This window comes from Sapajus apella, unplaced genomic scaffold, assembly GCF_009761245.1.
Source record: "Sapajus apella isolate SASKATOON/1434 unplaced genomic scaffold, GSC_monkey_1.0 scaffold60, whole genome shotgun sequence".
Classification (NCBI taxonomy): Eukaryota; Metazoa; Chordata; class Mammalia; order Primates; family Cebidae; genus Sapajus; species Sapajus apella.
The window spans coordinates 13734298-13759054 of NW_022437000.1; the positions used below are offsets into that span (position 1 = coordinate 13734298).

At 52.9% G+C, this 24757-nt stretch overlaps 1 protein-coding gene and 1 long non-coding RNA gene across 2 annotated transcripts in view; one reads left to right on the forward strand and one right to left on the reverse strand.

Annotated features, from left to right (window-relative positions):
- The window catches only part of GAS6 (growth arrest specific 6), a 39112-nt gene extending 19955 nt beyond the window's left edge, over positions 1-19157 (reverse strand). The window contains exons 1-4 of the mRNA XM_032246331.1: positions 18899-19157; positions 18647-18813; positions 3546-3570; positions 2046-2108 (exon numbers count right to left, since the gene is read on the reverse strand). Coding sequence (XP_032102222.1) covers positions 2046-2108; positions 3546-3570; positions 18647-18813; positions 18899-18980 — 337 coding nt within the window. The 5' untranslated portion in view covers positions 18981-19157. The remainder of the gene's footprint in view (positions 1-2045; positions 2109-3545; positions 3571-18646; positions 18814-18898) is intronic.
- Positions 19158-20412: 1255 nt separating this feature from the next.
- LOC116528863 overlaps positions 20413-24757 on the forward strand; it is a 5180-nt gene continuing 835 nt past the window's right edge. The window contains exon 1 of the long non-coding RNA XR_004259249.1: positions 20413-22169. This is a non-coding gene — a long non-coding RNA (uncharacterized LOC116528863). The remainder of the gene's footprint in view (positions 22170-24757) is intronic.

Genomic DNA, 24757 nt, shown 5'->3' on the forward strand with positions numbered 1-24757 from the left:
ACCGAGTCCCGGAAGGAATCGAGGGGGGCCGGGACGCGCGGGAGGAAAGTGCGCTGAGCGCCGGTTAGGCAGGTGCTGCTCGGTCAGACACAGTCGCCAATACGTGAATCGCAAGCCCAGCTAAAAGTTCTAAAAGGGTCTCTTTAGGTTTTTAAGAACATTTTAACGTTTCGCTTTATTAAAAAATGAGCAAGACAACCAGAAAAAAAGACCAAGGAGGGCACCGATGAGTCCCACCCGCACGCACGAAGGCCGAGTCTAACGCTGTGGCCACGGCCTGGGGAAACAGGATAGAAAATCTCCCAAATACCCAGCACGTGAGGACGGCGGCAGGCAAGGCGCTGGGGATGACATGGGCGTCAGTACGAGGTGCTGGGGCAGGAACTGTGCCCGCCCAGTTCATCACACCAAAAGAAATTACAGGCAGATCATAGATGAAACCATTAAACAGCCGATAACTGTTTTGTAAGCTTGGGGAAAAGCCTAAAGCCCGGGAGCTAAAACAATATAGTAAGTGTGAATGTGGAATTTAAAAGAAGAGATCGGTTTAGCAAACACTAAGATAAACCATGCATGGCAGGATCTGGTTTAACAAACACTAAGATAAACCATGCGTGGCAGGATCTGCCATCCCCTTTCCACACACAGGAGCCTCTGCCCTGAAGGCCAGGCCCTACATGGCACCAGGCTACCGTGTATGGCTGCAGGTCAGGGCGGGCCGGGCCTAACAGCAGGCCACCTTCCCATTCCCGTGTTGACACTGAGCATTTCCTCTGCCTGTGGCTCCGGGGTCTAGGAGGCCTACAGACGCCCACAGATAGCATGTGGGCCTGTGGGGCAGGACCAAGCCACCTCTCCCTCCTTCTGCAGGCTGGGCTCTGGTTCCAAAGCTGGGAAGAGACTCCTGCCTCTCCCAGAATGACTCTGCACTGCCACAACTCTGTTCTCAGTGCCCACAGGGGCTCACCAATGCGGCCTTTCATCTAGAACCAGCCACATGTGACACTAGGGGACCACAGACCCAGGGCAACGGGAGCCGTGCAGCTTGTGCTGTGGGTATCTTAACATTCATAGGGGACACTATAAATAGTAAATTTTATTGTATAATAACTGTAAAATTATAAAAAAGACTTGTGGCAAGCTGAAAAAATTTTCGATAACTTCACTACCACTGGCTAATTTGCAAACTCCTACAAATTGAAAAAAATGGGCAAAGAATATAAACTGTTTATAGCAAAAGAAATACACAGTTTTTAAACCTATGAAGCACAGCCTTACTCACTAGTTTAAAAAAAAAAAAACCAGAAATCAGTGATGTCATTTCTCACCTGTTGTATTGGAAGAGATTGAAAGTTAAAAAAACCCGTTCCCTCGCCTCTGCAGGGGTGGAGCCTAAGGCCAGCTCTTGGATAATTTGGCAGTATCTGTATCAAAAGGAAACCAGAAGCCTAGGATTGACTCTTGGATTCCATCCTTGGGAATGTATCCCGCAGACACACTCGGACATGTGAGAAGCAACAGGCACTCACGCACGTCACCCAGTGTTTATAATGATGGGAACTGCAAGTAGCCTGGGCGTCAGCCAATAAGCCTAGGCTATGCCTGAGTGAGGCACGGTCTGCGAATGCCAACATGGTGCTGAGACAGAGCCGAGAGAGGGTCCCCGGGGCAGATGGGGTGTGTTAAGCTGCCACACGTGTGAAGAGTGGAAGCGCCTACGTATGTTTACACATCTAGGCCCAAGTTTCTCGGAACCATAACTGTTGTGGTTTCTAACTGGGCGACACAGAGGCGGGGATGGGCTTTCACATCTCACCCTGTGAAGCATGTGAATTTTGTTCCGTGTGCATTTATTGCCTATTGCTAAAAACATCAAAATTTACTTGTTTAAAAAAGAAAGTTTGGTGAACAGCAAGTAGGCTTCAGGAAGGGGCTGCAGCTCCTTAAAACCCAGAACTTTTCAGGGCCCTCCGCAAACCACAGCCAAGCCGAAAGCTGACCAAACCCACAGCCCTCCCAGGAAGGCAGGAAGGAGGCCGACTTACTTTGCACGCAGGTGACGAAGCCCGGGTCTTTGGTGTACGGAGACCCATACTTGTGGATGCAGTCTGCGGGGAGACGGGGAACATGGTATCAGTCATCCTCACGAGACCGCACGGACTGCAGAGCCTGCACTTCTGAGAAGCCTGGAGAGGCAGCTGCTCTCCTCACCTGGGGTGCTGTCATCCTCCAGAAACAATGCCACTGGCTTGTGTTAATACAAACATTTTAGCCCCTGACCCTGACAAACAGGAAACCGCCTCCACCGGCAGTGGAGCTGCGCACCCATAGCTGTCCCGTGCCCTGAGCACCACCCGCAATTTCCAGGGGGTTCCTCCTGCCTACATAAGAATCACCGGGAATGTTCACTAAGATTCCTGACAGTACGAGGAAAGCTAAACTTCATTTTCAATAGACCCCTGTTAGGAAACGCTGTCCATAACTAGAAAGCTGCTCTGCTTCGGAGAAAGCCGTCCATGCTCTCTGACCGGCTGGACATAGCTTGAAGAGGATGCCCCGCTAGGGGGACGGGGGAGGTGGGGCCAGGCACGCGCATATCCAGGGATGTGAGACTGCAGTGGGTGCTGGGCCTCTCAATCTGGCCCATCGGTGGGTCACTAGCTTATCCGGGTGCAGAAAGGCACGGATGGACAGCAGAAGGCCTGCGGGTGTGCGTGGACAGCTGGGGGCCACCCCGCTTCAGAAGTCCGTCCTAGCACATCCAGGCTGCCTGGCACCTGGGCCTTCCAGGCCAGTTCCAGACCCACTATGTGTTCCAGACATTGGACCCAGGGAAGCACCCTTAAGAGGACATTTACTAAAATCCATTTTGCAACGTTAAAAAGGAAGAGCCTGGAATACATTTCTCTCCTAAGTGAAACGCACTCAAAGAGCTCTGGGATGGTGTCAATTAAACTGGAGTTCTCACAGGGTGACCCGGGGCCTCTGGGTTTCCCTTTCTCACTGTCCTCCCTTCTAAGCGTCCAGTGGCCATCCAGAGGCCATCCCACATGCAGCAGCTGCTCTGATGGCTAAGATAATGCCTGTGCCTCCCTGTTCTTCAAATTAAACAGAAACACTCGGTTTTTAACACAGCATTCCCAGTTTTAATCAAGAATATGGTAAATATCAGTAATTACAGCCCACAGGAACATGGACCCCTCTGGGGTCCTCAATGACTTCAGAAGTGTTGAGTGCTGAGGTCAGAAACCTGGAGGACAAAATCAGTCACTTCCTGACAAGAGCTGAGGCTGGCATCAACTCGGAGCAGGGTCTGCAGATAACGGCGCTCGCCTGAGATTCCACTAACACAGAATAAAACTGTGGCATAAAATAAAGAGAAACTTGTGTGTCTGACCTGCATGTTCCGGACAGTTCCACGTGCACCACATGATTAACAGTCTTCCTTCCACGAGTTACGTGATGAGGGGACTCCTCCAACACGAAAACGCACCCCCCAACTATGCCTCCACGACCGCCAGGGTACAGCAGCGGCTGGGACTTACCTAGGTATCTCGGGTAAAAGTAGTCCTGTGGAAAAGAAAAAAGGCATGTGTTTACTGGCACGCCACGGTCTCTAAACAACATGAGAGTCTGCTGGTTCATCAGAGGCTGCTCTCGGGGGAGCCAGGGGCCACAGCACCCAGGAGAGCGGAGGGAAGTGCCCGGGGATACTGCTGGGCTGCCCCTCGCAAAACCGTCAGCATGACTGCCATGAGACCAAGAGCAAAGGCAGGGCCGTTTCCAGCTGCTCAGGAGGCGCCAGCCAGTGTGTCCAGGCAGAGTCCTGCCCGGGAGAACAAGAAAGTTTCCCAGGAACACCCCAGTCTCCGCTCCCTGTTGACACAGGGTCCTTAAGACCCAAAGACCTTAGTTCCTGTTGACACAGGGCTTCTTAAAACCCAAAGATCTTAGTTCCTGTTGACAAAAGGGCCTCTCAAAACCCAAAGACCTTCCCTTTGGCACACGGGCATTGATTTGCACTTTGTATTTGTGAAACAAAACTGGTGCTGGGCGAGGCGTGGAGGCTGAAGCGAAGGGTCTTCCTATCCTGAAAGCACACTGACCAGGTGCACACCAACACAAGTGAGCTGTCAGGTCTGGGAACCACCTCCCGTCGCCTGGCCAGCAGAGGCCGGCTGGAAACTTCAGGATTCTTCTGCCACGGCCCCCAGACCCTACAGTCATGGCCTGGGGAGAGCAGCCCTGACCTCCAGCGTAGGGTCAACCATTCCAGCAACCTGGGCCTGAGCCGAGAGCCCCCAGTCCCAGCGGCCTCTCCATGCTGGGTGTGAGTCAGCATTTTTACACCATTTCATGAAATCCTCACAACCACCACCCAAGAAGGTCTTTTTAACCCCATCGACAGGAATGAGGAAACCCAGTTCAGGATGGTTGTGGGGCTTCCCCCAGGCCATGAAGTTCAGAATGAGCCGGCGCTGGTGGCATTTGCAGAGCAGCAGGCAGAGGGGGTGCCCAGCGCCATCTACAACGCGCCTCCAGCTTCAAGCGCTGGCTCCCACAGCCTTCCCGCACTTGCTGACCTCTCCCCACCTTTTGTGGAAGAGCCTGGAGGCTCCCCTCTGCCCCAGCCTTGCCAACACCCTCCTGAGGCTTGCTTGGCTGTGTTTTCACAAAGATATGTTCTAGGAAAGATGGGATGCTCTTAAACTCTTACACCCTTAGGAGAAAAGAAGGGTCAGGGTGAGCTGCTGTTCAGCTCATGTGTCTGTTGGGAGGGCAGCCGCTCTGGGGTCAGGAGGGCCTGGACCACCCACCCTCATGCCTGCCCTCATTTCTCTCACTTCCGATTTTAGTCATGGGTTGGCAAACTCCACAAAAAGGCAAGACCAGCAACACCAAGTGAGCCCTGGTGAAGTCCTGGGGCAACATGGGACAGCAGCAGGCTTCCAGGTTTGCAAGGAGAAGGAACATGATGGGGCTTTGTCTTGAAGCAGGCAGGAGGCCCTGGTTCTGAAATAAAAGACTTAGGATGGGCGCAAAAGGTGTCCTCTCAGGTTGGGGAAGCCAGGGATTGAAAACTAAGAACTAGTGAGTAAACAGCCTAACCGTACATACATGCTTGCATCACAACTTTCCAGCAAGGGTATTCTAGTTTTCAAAATCAAGACTAGTCAACTACTTAATGTGTCATCTGCAGCATGTAATCTGTATTAATCCTGAGCTTCATTGTTGCAAAAAGGCATTATTCAGGTAAAACGATGTCAATATCCCCTCAGTTAGCCACACCTATGAGAACGGGGTTTCTGAAACTACAGGGTCATAACCCTGGGCAGCGTACCCTAGTTTGCATGCTTGATTATTCGCAGAGGTAATGGAGGCAGAAAGCATGTGCTAATTCCACCGGCAATCTAGGGGAAAGATAGCTAAACCCTGAGCAAGAGCAAAGCTAAGACAAATAAACCTAAAAACACTATACATTCCCAAGAGAAAGAGACATTTCACCTTGTCCTTAGAACATTCTAGCCAAAGATGTAAGACCCAGAAATGGCTTTGAGTAAAGGCACCCAGATAAGCTCCCTGCCCTGCAGAACCAAACACAGAGCACTTTGTTCTCAAAACCCCCCCGCCCTCCATATGCACTACAAGTTGTTCAGGTGCACAAACCTTGGCCTGAAGCCCTGGATTAGCCACCCCTCCTGAGCAGCACCCCCAGGAGTCCCCATGGAGCAAAGGCCACCACCTAGGAGGCCGAGATTTAGAACCAGGAGCTCCTTACATACACCCTGACTCTCTTCTCGACCTAGGAAGAGCAAGACTGTGGTAACGGGTTGGTGTGCTGGGGTTAGGTGAGGGGAGCAGAGGAGGAAGCTGGGATTCCCAGGCTGGAAATGGCACCATTTGGCCCCTGGAAATCATTTTCCCAGGGATCTGCTTCTGTTTTGTTTGAACAGCTACAGATTGAAAGAAGTGCGCAAACCCCAAGCCACTGCACTTCTCTTGAAGCTTCAGCTTCAAGAGGAAAAGGACAACATCTACCTGCCCAGCACCGAGCCTGGTGCTGACTGTCCCCCAGAGGCCTCCGGAGCCCTCACAAAACACATGGATAGATGATAGATGGACAGCAGGTGAGTGCATGAAAGAACAGATAAGTGAATAAATGAGTGCATGTGTGGATGGTTGGATGAGTGAGTGAAGAGATGGATGGATAGATGCATGTTATTACCTGACATCTGCTGGACCCACCCTTCCAGGTGAGAAGTGTGGCACCCACTGCAGCCATAATGAGTGAATGGATAGATGAGTGAATGAATGGATAGATTAGTGAGTAGGATGGATGAGTGAATGCAGACTGATGCATGGATGGATGAGTGAGTGGATGGAGTGAATAGACAGATGAATGAATAGATGAGTGAGTGGATAAAGGTGGATGAATGAAGAAATGAATGAGTGGATAGATGAGTGGGTGGATGAACGAATGAATAAGTGGATGGATGAGTGGGTAGATGGATGGATGATGAGAGGGTGGATGGGTGAGTGGATGGATGATGAGTGGGTGGATGGGTGAGTGGATGGATAGATGAGTGGGTGGATGGGTGAGTGGATGGATGGATGAATTAGTTAATGGATAGATGAGTGGGTGGATGGGTGAGTGGATGGATGGATGAGTAAATGGATAGATGAGTGGGTGGATGGGTGAGTGGATGGATAGGTGAGTGGATGAATGAATGAGTGAATGGATAGATGAGTGGGTGGATGGGTGAGTGGATGGATGGATGGATGGATGGATGGATGAGTGAATGGCTAGATGAATGGGTGGGTGAATGGATGATGAGTGGGTGGATGGGTGAGTGGATGGATAGATGAGTGGGTGGATGGGTGAGTGGATGGATGGATGAATTAGTTAATGGATGGATGAGTAGGTAGATGATGGATGATGAGTGGGTGGATGGGTGAGTGGATGGGTGGATGGATGAGTAAATAGATAGATGAGTGAGTGGATGGATGATGAGTGGGTAGATGGGTGAGTGGATGGATGGATGAATGAGTGGATGGATGAGTGGGTAGATGGATGGATGATGAGAGGGTGGATGGGTGAGTGGATGGATGGATGAATGAGTGAATGGATAGATGAGTGGGTGGATGAATGGATGATGAGTGGGTGGATGGATGAATGAAAGCGTGAATAGATAGATGAGTGGGTGGATGGGTGAGTGGATGGATGGATGGATGAGTGAATGGATAATGAGTTTGTGGATGAATGGATGATGAGTGGGTAGGTGAGTGGATGGATGGATGAATGAGTGAATGGATAGATCAGTGGGTAGATGGGTGAGTGGATGGATAGATGGATGAATGAGTGAATGGATAGATGAATGGGTGGGTGAATGATGAGTGGGTGGATGGGTGAGTAGATGGATGGTTGAGCAAGTAGATGGAAAATGAATGAATGGGTGGGTGAATTAATGAATGAGTGGGCAAGTGCAAGGTCCTACAGTTTTCACTCCAACAAAGCACTGGATTCTCAGCTTCACTTAAATCATGTGTAAGTACCTGGAAGAAAAGTTGAAATCAATGCTCCCAGTGGGTTCATTTTGACAATATGGAAGCGTTTGTGTTATAATTTCTCAAGTTTACAAACTACCATGTGATTTTAACACTTAAATCCTTGTTACTACCTGACATGCGCCAGACCCACCCTTCCAGGTGAGAAGCATGGCACCCACTGCACAGAGGATGCAGCCATTAGGTTTCTGGGAGGCTTGTGGGCTTTGCCATTCCTGGCAGGGGTGACTCAGAGGGTGGCAGCGTCCTGGTCACCACAGGGCCCCGTCCTGGACGAAGCAGGGCAGGTGCTCGGCCTGTGTTCCCGAGGCTTTGGGGCAACCGTGAGCAGCCCAGGACAGCTGTGCATGTGGCCCAATACAAATCTGTAAACTTTCTTAAAATATGAGACTTATGCATGGACCCTCTTTTTCGCTCATCAGCTACTGTTAGTGGTAATTTTATGTGTGACCCAAGACAATTCTTCAAATGTGTCCCACGGAAGCCAAAAGATTGGACACGGAAGCCAAAAGATTGGACACGGAAGCCAAAAGGGGGTTATGGGGCTGGTCGCGGCTGGGAGCCCCATCTGCAGATGGTCCCGGTATGAACAGTGGAGGAGCGCCTCCTCTGACGCCTCCCTGACTGTGCCTGTCACCTGTTGGTTTTGTTAAGCATGGAGGAAACAGAGTCTGAAGCAGCCTGGAGGGAGCTGAGCCTGAGGACAGGAGCTTGGTCCGGCGGGGGTCTAATGGGAGGCCTCAAATTGTTCTGAAACTATAGTAAGTGTCTGATGAGCAGATGCCACCTCCAGACCCTGGCATCCACCTCTGCTGCCTTTGCTCTGCTCAGGAGAGCAGTGGGTGCTGGCAGAATCCATGGGAATTAGTGCATTGTCACGGGAAGACGCAAGCCCACCAATGCCCCTGCCCCGCCGACCACCAGACCCAGGTCTCCCCCACTCAAAGCCACCTACAGGGCAAAGGTCAAGCATAGCAGAGAGCTACATACTGACCCCCAGGATGGGTCCACCTCGGACACCAGGCTGTAGCCTGGTCTGGAGCTGGGCTGCCCATGCAGCTACCCCACCAGCTCCATAATGACCTTTGACCTGGGGGCAAGCTTCTTCCCCCAGAGCTGTGGTTCAGAACAAGGTGGGTGACCTCCCCACACCACTGCGGGAATCAGGCAGGACCCAGCCTGTGAACAGGCCCTCCAAGGGGCTGGGGGGATTCTGCCCTGGGTCTGCTCTGGGGCCACTGCCTACCTGCCTGAAGCTTGGCGAGGGTTTCCAGTGGTCTCTCAGTCCAACTAGACCCTGGGAGGGCCCATTCGCTTTCCAAAAATGGCCAAAACCTACATGCGGTGACGGCACCCAACACAGCACATTAACAAGACAGGAAACAGTTCCGGCACGAAGCGCACTAGACTGGTAGCACCTCAAGCAGTCTAACATCAGGCAGGAAGGTTCCAGAACACTTCCTCAACACCCTCACCTCCAATCCACTGTAACTCCGTGGGCCCAGCAAGGCCTCTGCCTGGGGGGGTTGGGGAGGCCAGCCAGGGGATTAAGGGCACGGCCCCTCCTGACGGTCACACATCCTTGGGCCACGTCCCTGCAGAGCTGCAGTGAGGAGCAGAGGTCTGTGAACGTGGAGAGCACTCTGCAAAAAGCCAACGTCAGTCCTGCATAAATCTTTCTGTGCGAGTTTCATCTGCATTCACACAGCAAACAGTGGTTATTTTTCAGTGTGCTAAGAATGTATTACTCTTAGCAAACAGCAGCCATAAATTTTGTTTCCAGAAATCTCTATCTCACTGGACAAGTGGGCTGAGTCTGCTGAGTGCAAGGACTTTTGCTTATCAACACCATAATTTTCTCTGATGTTTTCCATGGGAAACAGTCACAAGAATTCACTAACTCTTTGACCATAACGTTGTCTTCCAAGAACTTGACTTCTAAAAGAAAGCTCGGAGTAACACCCGTGGGAACTGCCCTTGGGGAGTCTTCCTTTCTCAGTGCTTGCAGAGCCTCTGAAGAGCTGCCGTCTTACAGACCCTTGGCCTGGCTGCCCGGCTCTGCTCATGTTCTTCTAGCTTGAGACATGCAAAATCCTTTCCTTCCTTCCGAATTCATTTCCTGGGTCTTCACACCCTCAGCAGCCTGCTCCAGCCCTGAGTAGAGCGGCGGCACCCAAGGCCCCCAGCCCAGAGGACTCCAGGCCGACCTGGAGGGAGACGGCCCGGGGTGGTGCAGTCAGTGCACCCGCATGGCCATCCACACCCAGGGTCAGCAGCGACAGGCACCTCTGCCCTCCTTGAAGCTCATGCCCAGTGTGCCTTCCCTTGCTGGGAGCTCTTGCTGGGAGTTCATCCTGGGTGTGACCAGCAGGGCAGACATGGGTGCTAGGAACAGCCTCTGTAGCTGACTGCACAGCTGTGAGCACCCCTCCATGCCACACAGCGCCAAGGTGGTGCCTGAACTGGTGGGTAACCAAGCTCTTCTCACAGAAGCCACAAGACCCACATCAGTGTCTCCCACAGGCTTCGTGGCAGATGGGACAGGGGAGCTCGTGTGGCTTCTGGCAGCTGCACAGCAGTAATGCCGAGACTCACTGCCCATCTCTGCCTGCAACACACAGCACGCTCCCGACAGCCCCCAGCAGGGTGCCCAGCGGTGCGCAGCATTCAGTGTGCGAGTGTGGACGCAGTGAAGGAGAAGAGCCGCAGCCTCCCGCCCCACCTTGGGCCAGCGCTGGCTCTTGGCGATGAAGGCCCGCTGTCTTTCAGGGCAAGCCCCGCCAAGGCCCATCTCTCCTAACTGCAGAGTAGTGACTGTTTTGTGCCATTTGGCAGCATCCGCGGGGACCCAGAGAGAAGCCAGTCAGAAAGACGCAGTTGTCGGATGGGAGGGATGCCGGCCACTTAAACGCTGCGAGAAGAGAGGCCCAGGACACACCACAGTCGGCATGGGGTGGGGAGAAGGGGGCCGGGCAGCACTGACTAACGAGAGGGGGCAGTCTGCGGAGGAGGAGGAGGGAGGAGGAAGGAGGGCGCTCTGTGCCCACCACGGCCTGGCGCGTCACTGTCTTGGGAGCAGCCTTGTGCCCACAGCGGCTGCTGTGAGGAGGAAGTGGGACGTCTCACTGCGACTGCTTTGGGAGAAACAAGATGGGGTATTTTTGTATATTCTGATCAGATAAAACGGCAAAATAAAAAGGTTGTGAGCACAGGGCCAGTGATTCCGCAGTTACAACAGGGAGGGCTTGATGCCTGCCTCTGGTGAGGGCGTCTCCTGCACACGGTGCCCACGCTTCAGGCTGCACACACATGCCTTGGACCCAAGTTCGCCTGGAGAGGTGCTGACAGCTCCAAGAAAATGTCCTAACCTTGGAGCCTGGGGCCTGGGCTTCCATCTGAGTCTTCCCCACAAAAAGCAAACTGGGACCAGTCCCTCAATAAAGTCCTAGCCACCGAAGCACAGAATGAGAGGGTGCCTGAGTCTTGCCAGCCACAACATTCTACCACCCCAGGACAGACACTACTGCAAAATCCGTGTTTGTTCCCAGCTTGCAAAAGGGAGGTTTATTCAGCCTCTCCGGATCCAAGGGGAGCTCCTGGCTGGACCCAGGGCCCTGACGAGCTGCTCTGTGGGACGCTGAGCGGCTCAGTTCCCTTGAAAGGGCAGCTGTACCATTGAGCGTGACTCAACCCAAAGATCCAACCTGCAGGGTCCCGGACAGGAAGCCGGCCTGCCGCTGCCACTCCTGCGGGGGAGCCACGCCCCGGCCTCTCCTACAGGGCTCCCGGCCTCTCCCACGGGGCTCCCGGCCTCTCCCACAGGGCTCCCAGCCTGCGCTCTGCCCCGCTGATGTAAGGACAGTAAAGGCAAGCGGTGCCCTGACTGCAACCACCACCAACAGTGGCCAGGCGCACACACAAACACAAGCCACGCACATCCCGGCAGCTGCCTGAGGGACAGGCTTCTCCTCAGGCTTTATCCAAGCTGAGCTAGTCAGAGGCCAGATGACCAGGCCCGCGCCCTGAAGCCGCCTGGGTCACTCTGAGGACTGGGGGGACTTAAAGCTCGCCTGGACTCCTCTTGTGGCTGGGACACATCTCTCTAGTGGACTGGCTGCCTTTGGCATTGCGAGGGACCAGCCAGGCATGTGGGTTGGTGCCTTCCTCTGGCCCTACTGAGCAGCCGTACTCAGGTTCAAAGGCAAACCCGCCGTTACGGTGAAGCCACGGGCTCTGCAGCCCAGCATGACACACCTGCCAGGCCAGGTTCATGAGACTCACGCTCCGAGCCCCTGACACACACCAGCTCCCCGCAGCCGCCGGTGCTTCACGCGCCCCCACCAGCGCCACTGAGCCCTCGCGTGAGTGCTGGCACACTCAGTCACCTGTGCACAGAGGAGCACACGCGGGGCCACAGCGCCGCCAAGTCCTGCTCTACCCCAGCCCCGGTGAGCACAAGAGTTAATGACTGATGGCGTGGGCCCTCCAACTCGAATGCCCGGGACACGCTGGAGCCCTCACAGGCTTCTCAGCCCCGCGGGACCTCAGTGTCCACATCTGTAAAATGGCACAGTGGCAGCTGCTACAGTGTCGTGCGGATGTAACAACCTCACACGTGGAGATGCCGAGAACAGTGCTCTCGGGAGGACTGCGTGGCACGATTCATCTTTCAGACTAACGGACAAGCTTAGCCACGGTTCTGAGAACCGAGTGGCTGCGTTCTTCATGGGAGTTTCAGCACTTGCTGCCGCTATTCAGTTGCCAAGGTTGAAATAAACAGAAAGCTGGCCTGCCTGTAAACACTGTCATGTATCCCCACAAGTGTGGAAAGGAGGCGAAGTGTCTTCCAGGTGTCGGGGAGAGGGTCCAGCCGCACCCAATGCCCACCGCGCCTCCCTGAGAGCTCCCCCATACGGGCTGCCCTCATCCGGTTGGGCAGGAAGGCCTAGCTCCCTACCGCAGGCCTCTGCTTCTGTAGGATGGTCAGCTTGGCAATGCTGAAAAGAAACAAAGTTGACTCAGAGCGTGGCCTTACTGTACTGTGACAGTCCTGGAGGGGAGCCTGTCCCAGGCTGGCCAAGCGCTTGACCTTTGTATGCTGAGAATCCGCCACTGCAGCCACCTGCCCAGGCTGAGAGCTGGCTGGGTTGAGCCGTGTGTTTTCCATGGAGCCCCAAGTTCCAAGGGGAGGTCATCACAAAACTGGGTTTAGCAGGTCTGGGGACAGATGTAGAAAAAATGTATTTTCTTGTCATGGGCACTAACACTGGAAGGAAACCAATGTCACCTATAATTTGAAAACAAAGCCTGAGAAAATTAGTAGAACATTAACAAGGCCCAATGCACTTTACTGTTTCTTTTGAATATTATACTTTTAATCAACCCCAGTTACAGCAGACGGTGCCTCTGTCAGAGTGAAATGCAAAACTGATATTGTTCTTAATTTCTTCCCCTTCCAGCTCCCCTTTAAAAATTATTTTAAAACTTTAGAAATGAACCTTTCACTTAGACAGGGGCAAAATTTACAAGGCATACACACCAGGTTTGCAACAAAATCACTGGAATGTAAAAACTATGGCAGAGGCCAGAGCATTTCCAGCATCCACTATGAAACCCTTAAACAATGAGCTTTCATTGGAGAAACTGCTCTCAATTTTAACCGTAGAAAAACAGGGAAAAGGAAGGATGAGGAAACCTGGATGCCTGTCAATGGCTCTGGGGTGAAACCATAACCTGGGACACGCTCAGCATGCCCCAGCTAGCAAGCTTAATGCCCCTTTACTCAGACGCTCGAGGAAGAAGCCATAAGCAATTGCGTCCTAAAAGGGCGTTTTGTTCCTAAATAACAAAGGGAGACGTTCAGCGTTTCTCAAAACGTCTTTAATTAGAGTTTTCCACAGATGTGAAGCTCTCCGGCTCGGGTGAGGGTGTCGTGTGCAGGGCCTGGCACTCGGCTGCCTCCGAGAAAGCCCTGGGGGAGCCTGGCACCAAGTGTCTGCAGACGCCGGGGTGGAAACAAGCCTCTGCACAGGTGCAGGTACAGGCAGGGGCCGCAGAGCCAGCACGGAACACGGCCCTCCCAGGCCAGACGCAGCTCCACCTGCCCACCTGCAGGCCTCAGGAGGGGCCCAGGAGGAAGGGCCTTGACCGCAGGGCTCTGGCCTCTCAGGCAGGAGGTTCTGGGATTGGAGAGACGCTGGGAGTCGGGGGAAACTGGGGTCACAGAGCCCCAGGAGCTTGTCTCCCTTTTCAGTGATCCCTATGCAGCTGTCGGTGCTCTTCTGACCCCAAAGTTGTGGAAAGAGAAACCTGTGTGACAGGGTGCAGGCATCTCTGTGTGTGTCTGTGCATGCACTTGTGTCTGTCTGGGTGTGTCTGTGCATGCACGTGTGTCTGGGTGTGTCTGTGCATGTACATGTGTCTGGGTGTGTCTGTGTGTGTCTGTGCATGCACGTGTGTCTGCGTGTCTGTGTCTGTGCATGCACATGTGTCTGTGTCTGCATGCACGTGTGTGTCTGTACATGCACGTGTGTCTGGACATCTGTGTATCTGTGCATGCACGTGTGTCTGGGTGTGTCTGTGCATGTACGTGTGTCTGGGTGTCTGTGTGTATCTGTGCATGCATGTGTGTCTGGGTGTGTCTGTGCATGCGCATGTCTGGGTGTCTGTGTGTGTCTGTGCATGCACGTGTCTGTGTGTGTCTTTGCATGCACATGTGTCTGAGTGTGTCTGTGTGTCTGTGCATGCATGTCTGTGTGCATGGACGTGTGCCTGGGTGTGTCTGTGTGCATGCATGTGTGTGTGTGTCTATGCATGCATGTGTGTCTGGCTGTGTCTGTGTGTGCATGTGACTGGGCATCCATGTGCCTACCTGTGTGTACATGTCATATTGTGCACGTATGGGCATGACTGTCACTTTGTGTGCCTGTGTGTACATGTATCTATGTGAATGTATGCATGTGTGTACGTCTGTTTGTGTGTGTGACTGTACATGTGTGCATGCCTGTGTGTGTGTGTATCTATGTGAATATGTGCATGTGTGTGTACATGTCTGTTAGTGTCTGCCTGCGCATGTGTGCATGTCTGTCAGTGTGTATGCCTGTGTACGTGTATCTATGTGAATGTGTGTACATGTCTGTTAGTACATGTGTGCCTGTGCGTGTGTGCACGTGTATCTGTGTCTATGGGAATGCATGTACATGTGTGCATGTGTCTGTGTGAGTGTGCCTGTGCACACCTGTATCCATGTGTCAGTACCTATCTGTGCAGGTGTCTGTGTGACTGTGTGTGCATGTGCACATGTGTCTGTGTGTGGGAGTGTGCTGCAGCCTCTGTCAAGGCAGGGCAGGGAGGTCTCAGCCTGGCCATCATCTTCCCCACCAGGCACCCCCACATTGCACAGCCCTCCCCTCCACTGGCACCTTATCACCCCAACATCTGGGCCTGCATCCCAGCCAAGTGACTATCTTCAAGTGGGGACTCAGAGGGGTTTTCATTTCCACACAGGGTGCCCCTTCCGCAGCTCTTCCTGAGGAATCCACAGGTCAGGGAAAACGTGCTTGGAGGGCACACGCAGTTTAGGACCAGCCAGCAACTTTCAAAATGGATGCACCGACATCCCATGCAGAGAATCCCTCACCACCAGCAGTGGGAGAAGAGAGAGACTGGGACAGAGAGAGAGACACAGAAGGAGACAGAGAAAGAGATGGGGAAGGGAGACCTGGCCTTGGAGCACAGGCGTGGCCACGTGTGGTGCGGGTGCAGTGTACTACTAACCAGGCCAACCCTCAGGGAAGGTGCCAGCCCTTGGTGGATACCGCACTTTGTATTTCACATGAAGCCTGGTGATGGGATCAAGAACCACAGCCAGGATGATTTTCCTGCACACAAGCCAGGGATCAAAGTGCACAAACAGGCTCCCAGGCAGGCATGGAGGACCTGGACGGTAGGGCTGGGCTGGGATAACTCTCTAGTCTACGATCCTTTCTGGAATCATGGGTGACTACGGAGATCTTATCAGGTGCTGGAACCCGATGGCCTTAAAGGATTTAGCAGAAAGGCGATGGGCCTGGTGAGCTGGGGAGCTTTAGCAGAGATGTGGTGGGGAGTCACACTTGTCCTCTCTGAATTAGAAACTCAGAGACTCCAGGCTAGGAACCCAGCAGGGAGAGGCAAGGACAGGGAGAAAGAATAACAATATGTAAAGGAAAACAAGATAAGGAGAAGGACTGGGGTGGAGAGCAGGGAGGCCTGTGGGGGCAGCCCAGCCTGAAGGAATGTGGGGGGAGGGGCACAGCTTCAGCAGGGAGGGTTGGGGAAGCGAGAGGAGCGTCCCTGCCAGCAGAGCAGGGCTTTAAACCACAGGTGTGTGGTGAGGGCCGCAGCTTGGGAGGGGTGCTGTGCTTGGTACCTGCCTGCTGAAAGCCAGGGGTCTGTAGAGCAGGTGCTTCCCTCACAACCAGGAAGAAGCCCCACCGGGGGTCAGTGGGACACACTGCAGGCAGGTGAGCACACAGGTGAGCCTGGAGTCTAGGAGGGGTGCTGTGCTTAGTATCCACCAGCTGGAAGCCGGGGATCTACAGAGCAGACGCTCCCCTCACAACCAGAAAGAAGTCTCAGTGTGGGCCAGTGGGATGTGCTGCAGGCAGGTGGGCATGCAGGGACGCACACAGGTGAGCTTGGAGCCTGGGGAGCTGGCTCCAGCTGTCCCTTCCCTCCCTCGTAGGAGGCTGCCCCAGGGGAAGCTGCCAGGGCTGGGTAGGTGTGTGTTAACTAACGGGGGCTAGGCACTTCCACATCCTAAAGTGGCAGGGGGCTGGGGGCAGGTGAGATCAGTTCCTGAAGGTGGGCCCTGGCCTAGCTCGGACCACCTTCCCTACAACCACCTGTGGAGGACCACACATCAGGACCCTGGGCCTGGGGAGGCCAGGGACCCAAGGACGCTCTGACAGTCGCATTGCCAGGTCCTGGTCACCTCTTCAGCTCAGGCCACAGCCCTTGTCCTCAATCAACCTCACCCCACAAAATGTAAAACAAGTGGCACTGCAAAGACAAGGAGAGCTCGGACTAGCATTCCTTGGGGAGCCCCTGGCTGTTGACGGGGGAAGCTGTGGATGACTTTCACGCCTTAGCAGGGAGTTGTGCTTGGACGGTCCCCTGGGGCCGGGGGTGTCCGGAGGGTGTGGCAGAGGATGCAAAAGAGACTAGGATCCCCGGAGGGGCGGGCCTGCCATGCGGGAGCCGGCTGGGACTTAGCCAGCTGCTGGACCCGGCCCCAACCGTGCTCTCACCAGCAACCACCTGCCCGCAGTCACTGGAAACAGACAGCAAGCCAACAGCCAGATCCAGAAACCAGAGGGAACGCTGCCCCCAGAGAGGCAAGGGCTTGACCAGCACTGACCTCCAGGGAGGCTGGCAGAGGGAGAGCAGGAGGTTATCATTTGGCGAGGGGCAGGGAAGGAGAGCAGAACTCTGGGAACCGAGATGCTGCTGCCGTGAAAAGGAGCCGGCAGGGGCTGCTGGGGCCAGGCCGCCCCAACATCAAAGCCACACGCAGGAGGGTGAGAGGGACGAACACATCCCAGCATGAAACCATCTGACGCAACCGCAGTTGTACTAAAATCACGGGTCCTGAGTGCTGTTTTCATTTCCTTGTCTTCATTTCACACCTTTGTAAATAAAGTTATTAAATTAAAATCGGAAAACCAGGTCGGGGACAGGCTGCAGGTAGAACAGCACAGCATGCCCAGCCAGCGTTCGGTCCCATGGACACGGGCCCTGCGTTGCTGGGGGACAGCGAGGGGGGCTGCATGGGGCGCGGACCGTGGGGTGGGGGCGACCCTGCTGGTCTCAACTCCCCTCGCCAGCACGCCCCATGCCACAGTCCCGGCACACGCAGAATGTTCCAGGTGAGGATGCAGATGAAGGGGACCCACCCCACAGCCAGGCGGTGACTCCGGGCGACAAAGTACACAGGCCCACGGCTGGGACAGGAAGCCCTCGGTCAGTGGCACAGGACGGGATTCATCATTAAAGAAACCGGAAAACAGGCCGGAGAGCGACCGGCCAGGCTGCACGGAAGGAGAGCAGAGGCCCGTGGGGCAGGGGATGCGGAGGGCAGCCGGGAACAGCGCCAGGCGCGTCACCTCTGCAGGGCTGAGCTATGCCCACAGGTGCACAGTGGCCGGCCCACAGCCTCACAGCTTTTCAGAAAAGCAGATCTGAGAGGGGTCAAGTCAACCACTAGACATGCAAGTGGAAACAGCCTCCATGGTCTCCAGAACCACGCTGTTAGCTCAGGGGGCATGACTGACTCCACCCAGGGGCAGATTTTAAAAGGACCATTCTAGCAGAACGGAAAACTTCGCTGTGAAATCACCCTGACTTCAGGGCGGGAGGGACGCCAGTGGGAATCCACACCTTCTCGGACTTTCCAAAGTCAGCAGCTCCCCGAGCCCGCAGGACCCGGCGGCCAGGCAGTCCTCACACCGGCTCCTGCGGGGGGCCCCGGGCGCCCCGCCTCCCCCAAGGACCTTCCTAACCGAGGGGCGCTGGGCGGGCACCGCGGGTCCTGAACGCACCCGCCGCTTCCCGGGGAGCACCTGGCAGCAAGGGGCCGCCCTCCCTCCCCTCCCGCGTGCGCCCCGCTCGATTCCTGGAATCATATTTTTGGACCTGCAGCTGCAACACTTCCCGCCCTCAGCCCTTTCGATTCCTCTTTCGGGAGGGGTCGCTCTGCTCCCCTCTCCGGGAGGACCGAGGCCCCTCACCTCCCGCGCGGCCGAGGGGGGGCGTCTGCATTTTAACCATTGTGTTTCCTCCGCGCTTGCAGAGCGGACTCCCGGCTTCCCCGCGGGGAGGCGTCTGACCGCGAGCGCTTCCTGGACAGCCCCGCGGCGTCCCCCGGCCCTGCCTCCTCCCGACCCGCGCGGGGCTCCTGGGGCCGCCGGGCACGGGCGTGGGGGCGCAGGGCGGGCCCGGGGCTCCTGGCACCCCGAGGCCAGGCCCCGCCCGGAGAGGCTGGGCGCGCGCGGGGGGCCCGGCCCGCCGCCTCCCACCCGCCCGCCCGCCGGCCGCTCACCGTCTCGGGGTCGTTCTCGAACACCTCCCGCGCCTCCTCGCGGCTGCACAGCTCCTCCACGCACTCGCGCTCCAGGTGGCCCTGCTTGGCCTCCTCGAAGACCTGGTAGGCGCGGCGCTGCCTGGGCCGCAGGAACTGCGTGGCCTCGCGCGCCGGCAACAGCGCCGCTGCCGGGGAGAGACGGGGCCGCGTCAAGCCGCGCCCGGAGCCGCCTGCGCTCCCGGGGACGGGGCCTCGGGCCGCGGGACTCACCGAGCGCGCACTCCGGGGCCAGCAGCAGCAGCAGCAGCGCGGCGCGCAGGGCGGCGGGCCCGGGCGGGGGCGAGGGGGCCATGGCGGGCCGGGGACGCGCGGTCACAGCGCCCGGGAGGCCGAGGCGAGGCGCGGGCGCCGCGGGGCGGAGGCTCCGGTCATCCCGTCCTGGCGGCCCTGAAGGTCACATCGCGGCGGCAGCGGCAGCGGCGGCACCTCGGGCGCTCGGTCTGGGCGGGCTCGGGCGGCGGCGCGCGGGGAGGCGGCGGGGGCGGGCCCAGCGCGCGGGCGGGGCGCGGGCTCCCGGGAGGCTCCGGGCAGAGCGGGGCGTCCGGGACGCGGGTTGCGGGGCGCGGGAGAGGAGCATGGCCCGGGCGGGGGGCGTCTCCACCAGCGGGGGGCGCAGGAGGGGCCACGCGGCTCCCCGCGGCAGGTACGTTCTGCCGCGTTCCCGCTGTCGTTGGGGAGCCTCGCATCCCCAGCCCGCGCTCCCCCCGAGCCTGCTGCAGCCTCTTCGGGGCCGTCATTCTCAGGCGCGGTTTGTCAAGGCTGAAAACCTCCCAAAGAAAAGATCCACGAGGTCAGATCCCATCCCACGGGGCGGGCGAGTGAAATGCGCTGGTTTCCTTTTGTAATCTGTTTTTCGTGACGCTGACATTCACAGTCTTGGGGTTTCCCAGGAGGTATTTGAGCTGAAAGCAGCATTGTGCTTGTCTTCAGAGACCAAGACTTTCTGGCTCTTGTCTTGGAATATTTCGAAAAGTCATAGGCAGAACACAGACAAACGCACAGACCCGAAGCACGGCGGGCCGCTCGCGGGGGACGGGCCAGGCGGTTAGCCCGGCGTGCCCCGGGCGGGAGGAGGGAACTGGGGTGCTCCCCCCCGGAGAACCCTGCTCTGGAAGTCCCCACCCCGCACAATGCGCTGGAGAGGGGCAGTGAGTCAGCACCCCACCCCAGGTGGATGGCCATTTTGCCCAGCGCGCTCGACGCTGAGATTGTCAGATCGCAGTTTCTCTTTGCTTTCTGTGACTAGGAGGGTGGAATGCGATTGCTGGTAGAAATCTTTGAGGTCGTTGGTCTGAAAGTGGATTTAATGATATGTTAATTTAGGCAGATGAGCGTCCGTGGGAATGATCTTCAAAAAGAATTTAAAATGGGATAGCGAAGTCATCGGCACCTGCGTCTGAACCAGGACTACCAGGCACGCCCATGCCAGCTGGTTACCGAAGCAGGCCGAGTGAGGAGTGCACCTGGGCTTCTGCCTTGCAACCACCGTGGCTACTTCAAAAGAATATTATTGCATTAACTTTCCTGTTTGTTCTTGAGGGTTAGGGTTTCAAAAATCGGATGGGGTGATACATGCTTTAGTCAGTATTTACACGGCTCCTTAATCACTTCATTGGATAAGTAGTTCATTGAGCACCCACCGTGTACCACGCAGTGTTCAAGGCACTTCCAGTCATTTCCTAAGGGTAACAGCTGCCCGTGGATAAACGTCAAAGTGTGTAAGCTCCGAAAAATTGTTCGTAATTAATTTCTGCACATTTTTGTCGTTTTGGGGAAGAGAGTTTATGGAGCTCATGCAATTCTTAGAATTATTTGATCCCTTTAGGAATGAGCTTCTCCAGCCTCTGCCTGCTCCTCTGGGACAAACTGCACCTGGACGTGGGCACACTGCTTTGGGTCATTAGGTATCAGGAAGACCTCAGTTGGATGGAGCAGTTCCCCTGGCCTGCTATTAGTCTGGACCCCATGCTCATTCCTCATGTTCTTATTTCAGCCTTTCCACTGAGTTACTGTCCCAGTAATGACAATGGCTCCCATCATGCAGAGACTTGTTTGATAAAATGCATTCACATGCAACTGTTCATTTTGATTTCTATAACTGGGGAGTACAGAAAGCAAACCTGGGCTACAATGGAGGATGTCTCCATGACCCCAGATAACGCCAAAATCCTTAACCTCGTTATCAGTGCAGGAAATTCGCTCTAAGGTAGACATGGAAAACAAATAAGAAGCAATTTGGATGTGTTTCAAAAATGGAGAGAGTTGTCAGGCACTATATTATACAACCTGAACTAGCAATGATGAAGTAGACAGTTCACCTCCACAGCAGGCAGGAGCTTGGACCCAGGGCAGTGGATGTTTCACGCAGATGGTTAACCAGTCTGTGGCCATGAGGTGGAAAGCTGGTGGCTCCTCTTTTCAGGGGTAAGCTAGGATGAAGGGCGGAAGTGGGACAGGAGTGGGGTGTCTGTAGAGAAATGAAAGTTCTGCATTGCGTCTTCTTTCATTACTGCCAGTGATAATTCCATGGCAATCGGACCTTCCCTTCATCTGTACATACAATAAATGTGAGTTTAGCACCCGGTACTTTGTCTTAAAAGATGCTGTGTTAGGTACAGTCAATTGTGTAGTCATACTTAGCTTTTCTTTGCTTGTGTTTCAGACAGTTTTATTGAGGTGAAGTGGAAATACAGGAAACTACACGCAGATTTTGGCATATCTGTGACGTGTACACCTGTGAAGCCATCATCACAATCACGTTAGGGACTACATCCATCACCCAAAAAAGTGTTCTCATGTCCTTTGGTAATCCTCCTCCTAAATGTCCCCACTCCACCACATATCCCAGTCCATAGAGAAAACCACTGACCAGATTTATATCACTGTAGATTTATTTGCTTTTTCTAGACTTTCATATAAAAAAGAATCATACTGTATGTATACTTTTCTGTCTTTTCTTCACTTAATGTTTACTTTCAGAATCATCTATCTTGTTGCAGGTATGGATAATGCATTCCCTTTTATTGCTCAGTAGTAGTCCACGGTATGGGCACAACACAATTTATCATTCACCTGTTGAGGGACATTTTACTTGTTTCTAAATTTTTACTATTACAAATAAAGCTGCTGTGGACATTTGTGTGTACATCCATTGTGTGGACATTGTGTGCACATGTGCTTCCATTTCTCGGGGGAAATATTTAGGAGCACAGTGTCCGGATCACATGGCAGGTATGTAACTTTTTAAACTGTTTTTCAAAGTAGTTGTACCATTTTACATTTTCACCATCAGTGCATGAGGGTTTCATTTTCTCCACATCCCCACCCATACTTTCTGTGGTCACTTTAAACATTTTTAGTCACTCTCGTATGTATATAGTGGTATTTCATTGTAGTTTAAATTTGCATTTTTCAAATAACTAGTGATGTTGAACATATTTTATTGTGCTTATTGCCATCCAGGAATCTTCTTTGGTGAAGTGTCTATTTTTATCTTATTTTCTTTCTTTTCATTTACTTGGTGATATGATTTGGCTCTGTCCCCATGCAAATCTCACCTTGAATTCCCACGTTATGGGAGGGACCACTGGGAGGTAATTGAATCATGGGGGCAAGTCTTTCCTAGCTGTTCTCATGACAGTCCGTCAGTCACACAAGATCTGATGGTTTTGAAAAGAGGAGATCCCCTGCACAAGCTCCCTTTGCCTTCTGCCATCTGTGTAAGACAGGAGTTGCCTTTGTGAGGCCTTCCCAGCCATGTGGAACTGTAAGTCCAATTAAACCTGTTTCTTTTGTGAATTGCCCAGTCTCAAGTGTGTCTTTATCAGCAGCATGAGAACGGACTAATATACTTGGGATGTTTGGTTTTCCAATTGTTGAGCTGTTTGTTGAGTTTTAAGGGCTCTATAACTATTCTAGAAGCAAGTCCATTATCAGATGTGTGGTTTGTAAATATTTATTTCTAGCCTGTGGCTTGTCTTTTCACTCTAATAAATGTGTCTTTAGCCAGGGGTGGTAGTGGGTGCCTGTAGTTTTAGCTACTTGAGAAGCTGAGGCAGGAGGATCTCTTGAGCCCAGGAGTTGCCTGGCCTGGGCAATAAAGTGAGACCCTGTCTCCAAGAAAAAAAGAAATAAAAGTGTCTTTCAATGATCAGAATTCTTTTTTTTTTTTTTTTTTTTGAGACAGAGTTTCGCTCTTGTTACCCAGGCTGGAGTGCAATGGCACGATCTCGGCTCACCGCAACCTCTATTTCCTGGGTTCAGGCAATTCTCCTGCCTCAGCCTCCCGATTAGCTGGGACTACAGGCACGCACCACCATGCCCAGCTAATTTTTGTATTTTTAGTAGAGACGGGGTTTCACCATGTTGACCAGAATGGTCTCGATCTCTTGACCTCGTGATCCACCCGCCTCGGCCTCCCAAAGTGCTGGGATTATAGGCGTGAGCCACCGCGCCTGGCCAATAATCAGAATTCTTAATTTTGAAGTGCAACTTATTATCTTTTGCTGAATGGATTCTGCTTTTGGTGTCACATTTGCCTGACCCATAGTCACAAAGATTTTATTACAGAAGTTCTGTAGATTCAGGTTTACCATTATGACGGTGGTCCATTTTGAATGAGTTTTTATAAATGTTGAGGAATGAATCAAAACGTGTGTATGTATGTATGTGCTTACGGAAATGCAGTCATCCCAGCACTATTGATTAAAAAGACGATTCTTTCTCCACTGACTTGCATTTGCACCTTTGTCAATAACCAATTGATAATATATTTGTGAATCTATTTATAGACTCTCTGTTCTGTCCCGTTTATTTGTCTCTCTTTAAAGTTAATACCACAGTGTCTTGATTACAGCAGATTCATAACAAGAATTGAAGTCAGGTAATGTGAATAGGTAGTGTAAATTCTGAAACATTCTTCTTTCTCAAAGTGTGAAGTTGTTTGGTTATTCTGTTTTCTTTGCATCTACATATGAACATTAGAATCAGCTGGTCATTCTCTACAAAAAGCCTGCTAAATTTTAATTGAGATTGCATTAAATCTATAGGTCAATTTTTAGAAAATGAACAGTTTAACAATATTGAAACTTGATCTGTGAATATGATATATCTTTCATTAAGTCTTCTTAAATTCTCTCCACAGTGTTTCATAGTATTCAATGTGCAAGCCTGATATATATGTCATCAGATTTGTTCCTAAATATTTCACTTTCTTTGTCCTATTGTAAATGGCATTATTTATTTATTTATGTTTTTGAGACAAGATCTTGCGCTGTCACTGAGGCTGGAGTGCAGCAAGACAATCTCAGCCCACTGCAATCTCTGCCTCCCAGGCTAAAGTGATCCTGCCACGTAGCTGGGACTACAGGCATGTGCCACCACGCCTGAGTAATTTTTTGTATTTTTTATAGAGGTGGGCCTTTGCCATGTTGTTCAGGCTGGTCTTGAACTCCTGGCCTCAAGCAATCCACCCCCCTCGGCTTCACAAACTGTGGGGATTACAAGCGTGAGCCACTACATCTGGGTTTTGGCATTGTTTTTCATTTCAATCTCTAATTTTAAACATTTGACTTTTGTGTATTTATCTTGTATCCTGCAACTTTGCTTAATTCAATTATTCTGTTTTTTTGTAGATTCAATAGAATTTCTTCTTATATAGATAATTATACTATCTATAAATAAATATAGACACTTTTACTTCCTCCTTTCAAATCTGGGTGCTGTTTAATTCTTTTCTTGTCTGATTGCACTGCCTAATGACCTCTCAAGCAATGTTGACTAGATATGGAGAGTGTGTATCCTTGCCGTTGTTCCTGATCCCATGTGAAAATAATCCAGTCTTCCACCATTAAGTATAATGTTAGCTGTAGGCTTTTCATGATGTTCTTTATCAGGTTAAAGAAGTTCTCTTCTCTTTATAGCTTCCTGTAAATTATGTTTTAAAAATTAAGAATGCGTGTTAAATATTAGTTTTCTCCTGTATCTATTCTATTGAGATGATCATATGGTTTTTCTTTTTTCATTAATTAATCTGTAAATTACCTTGATTGATTTTTTTTTTTTTTTTTT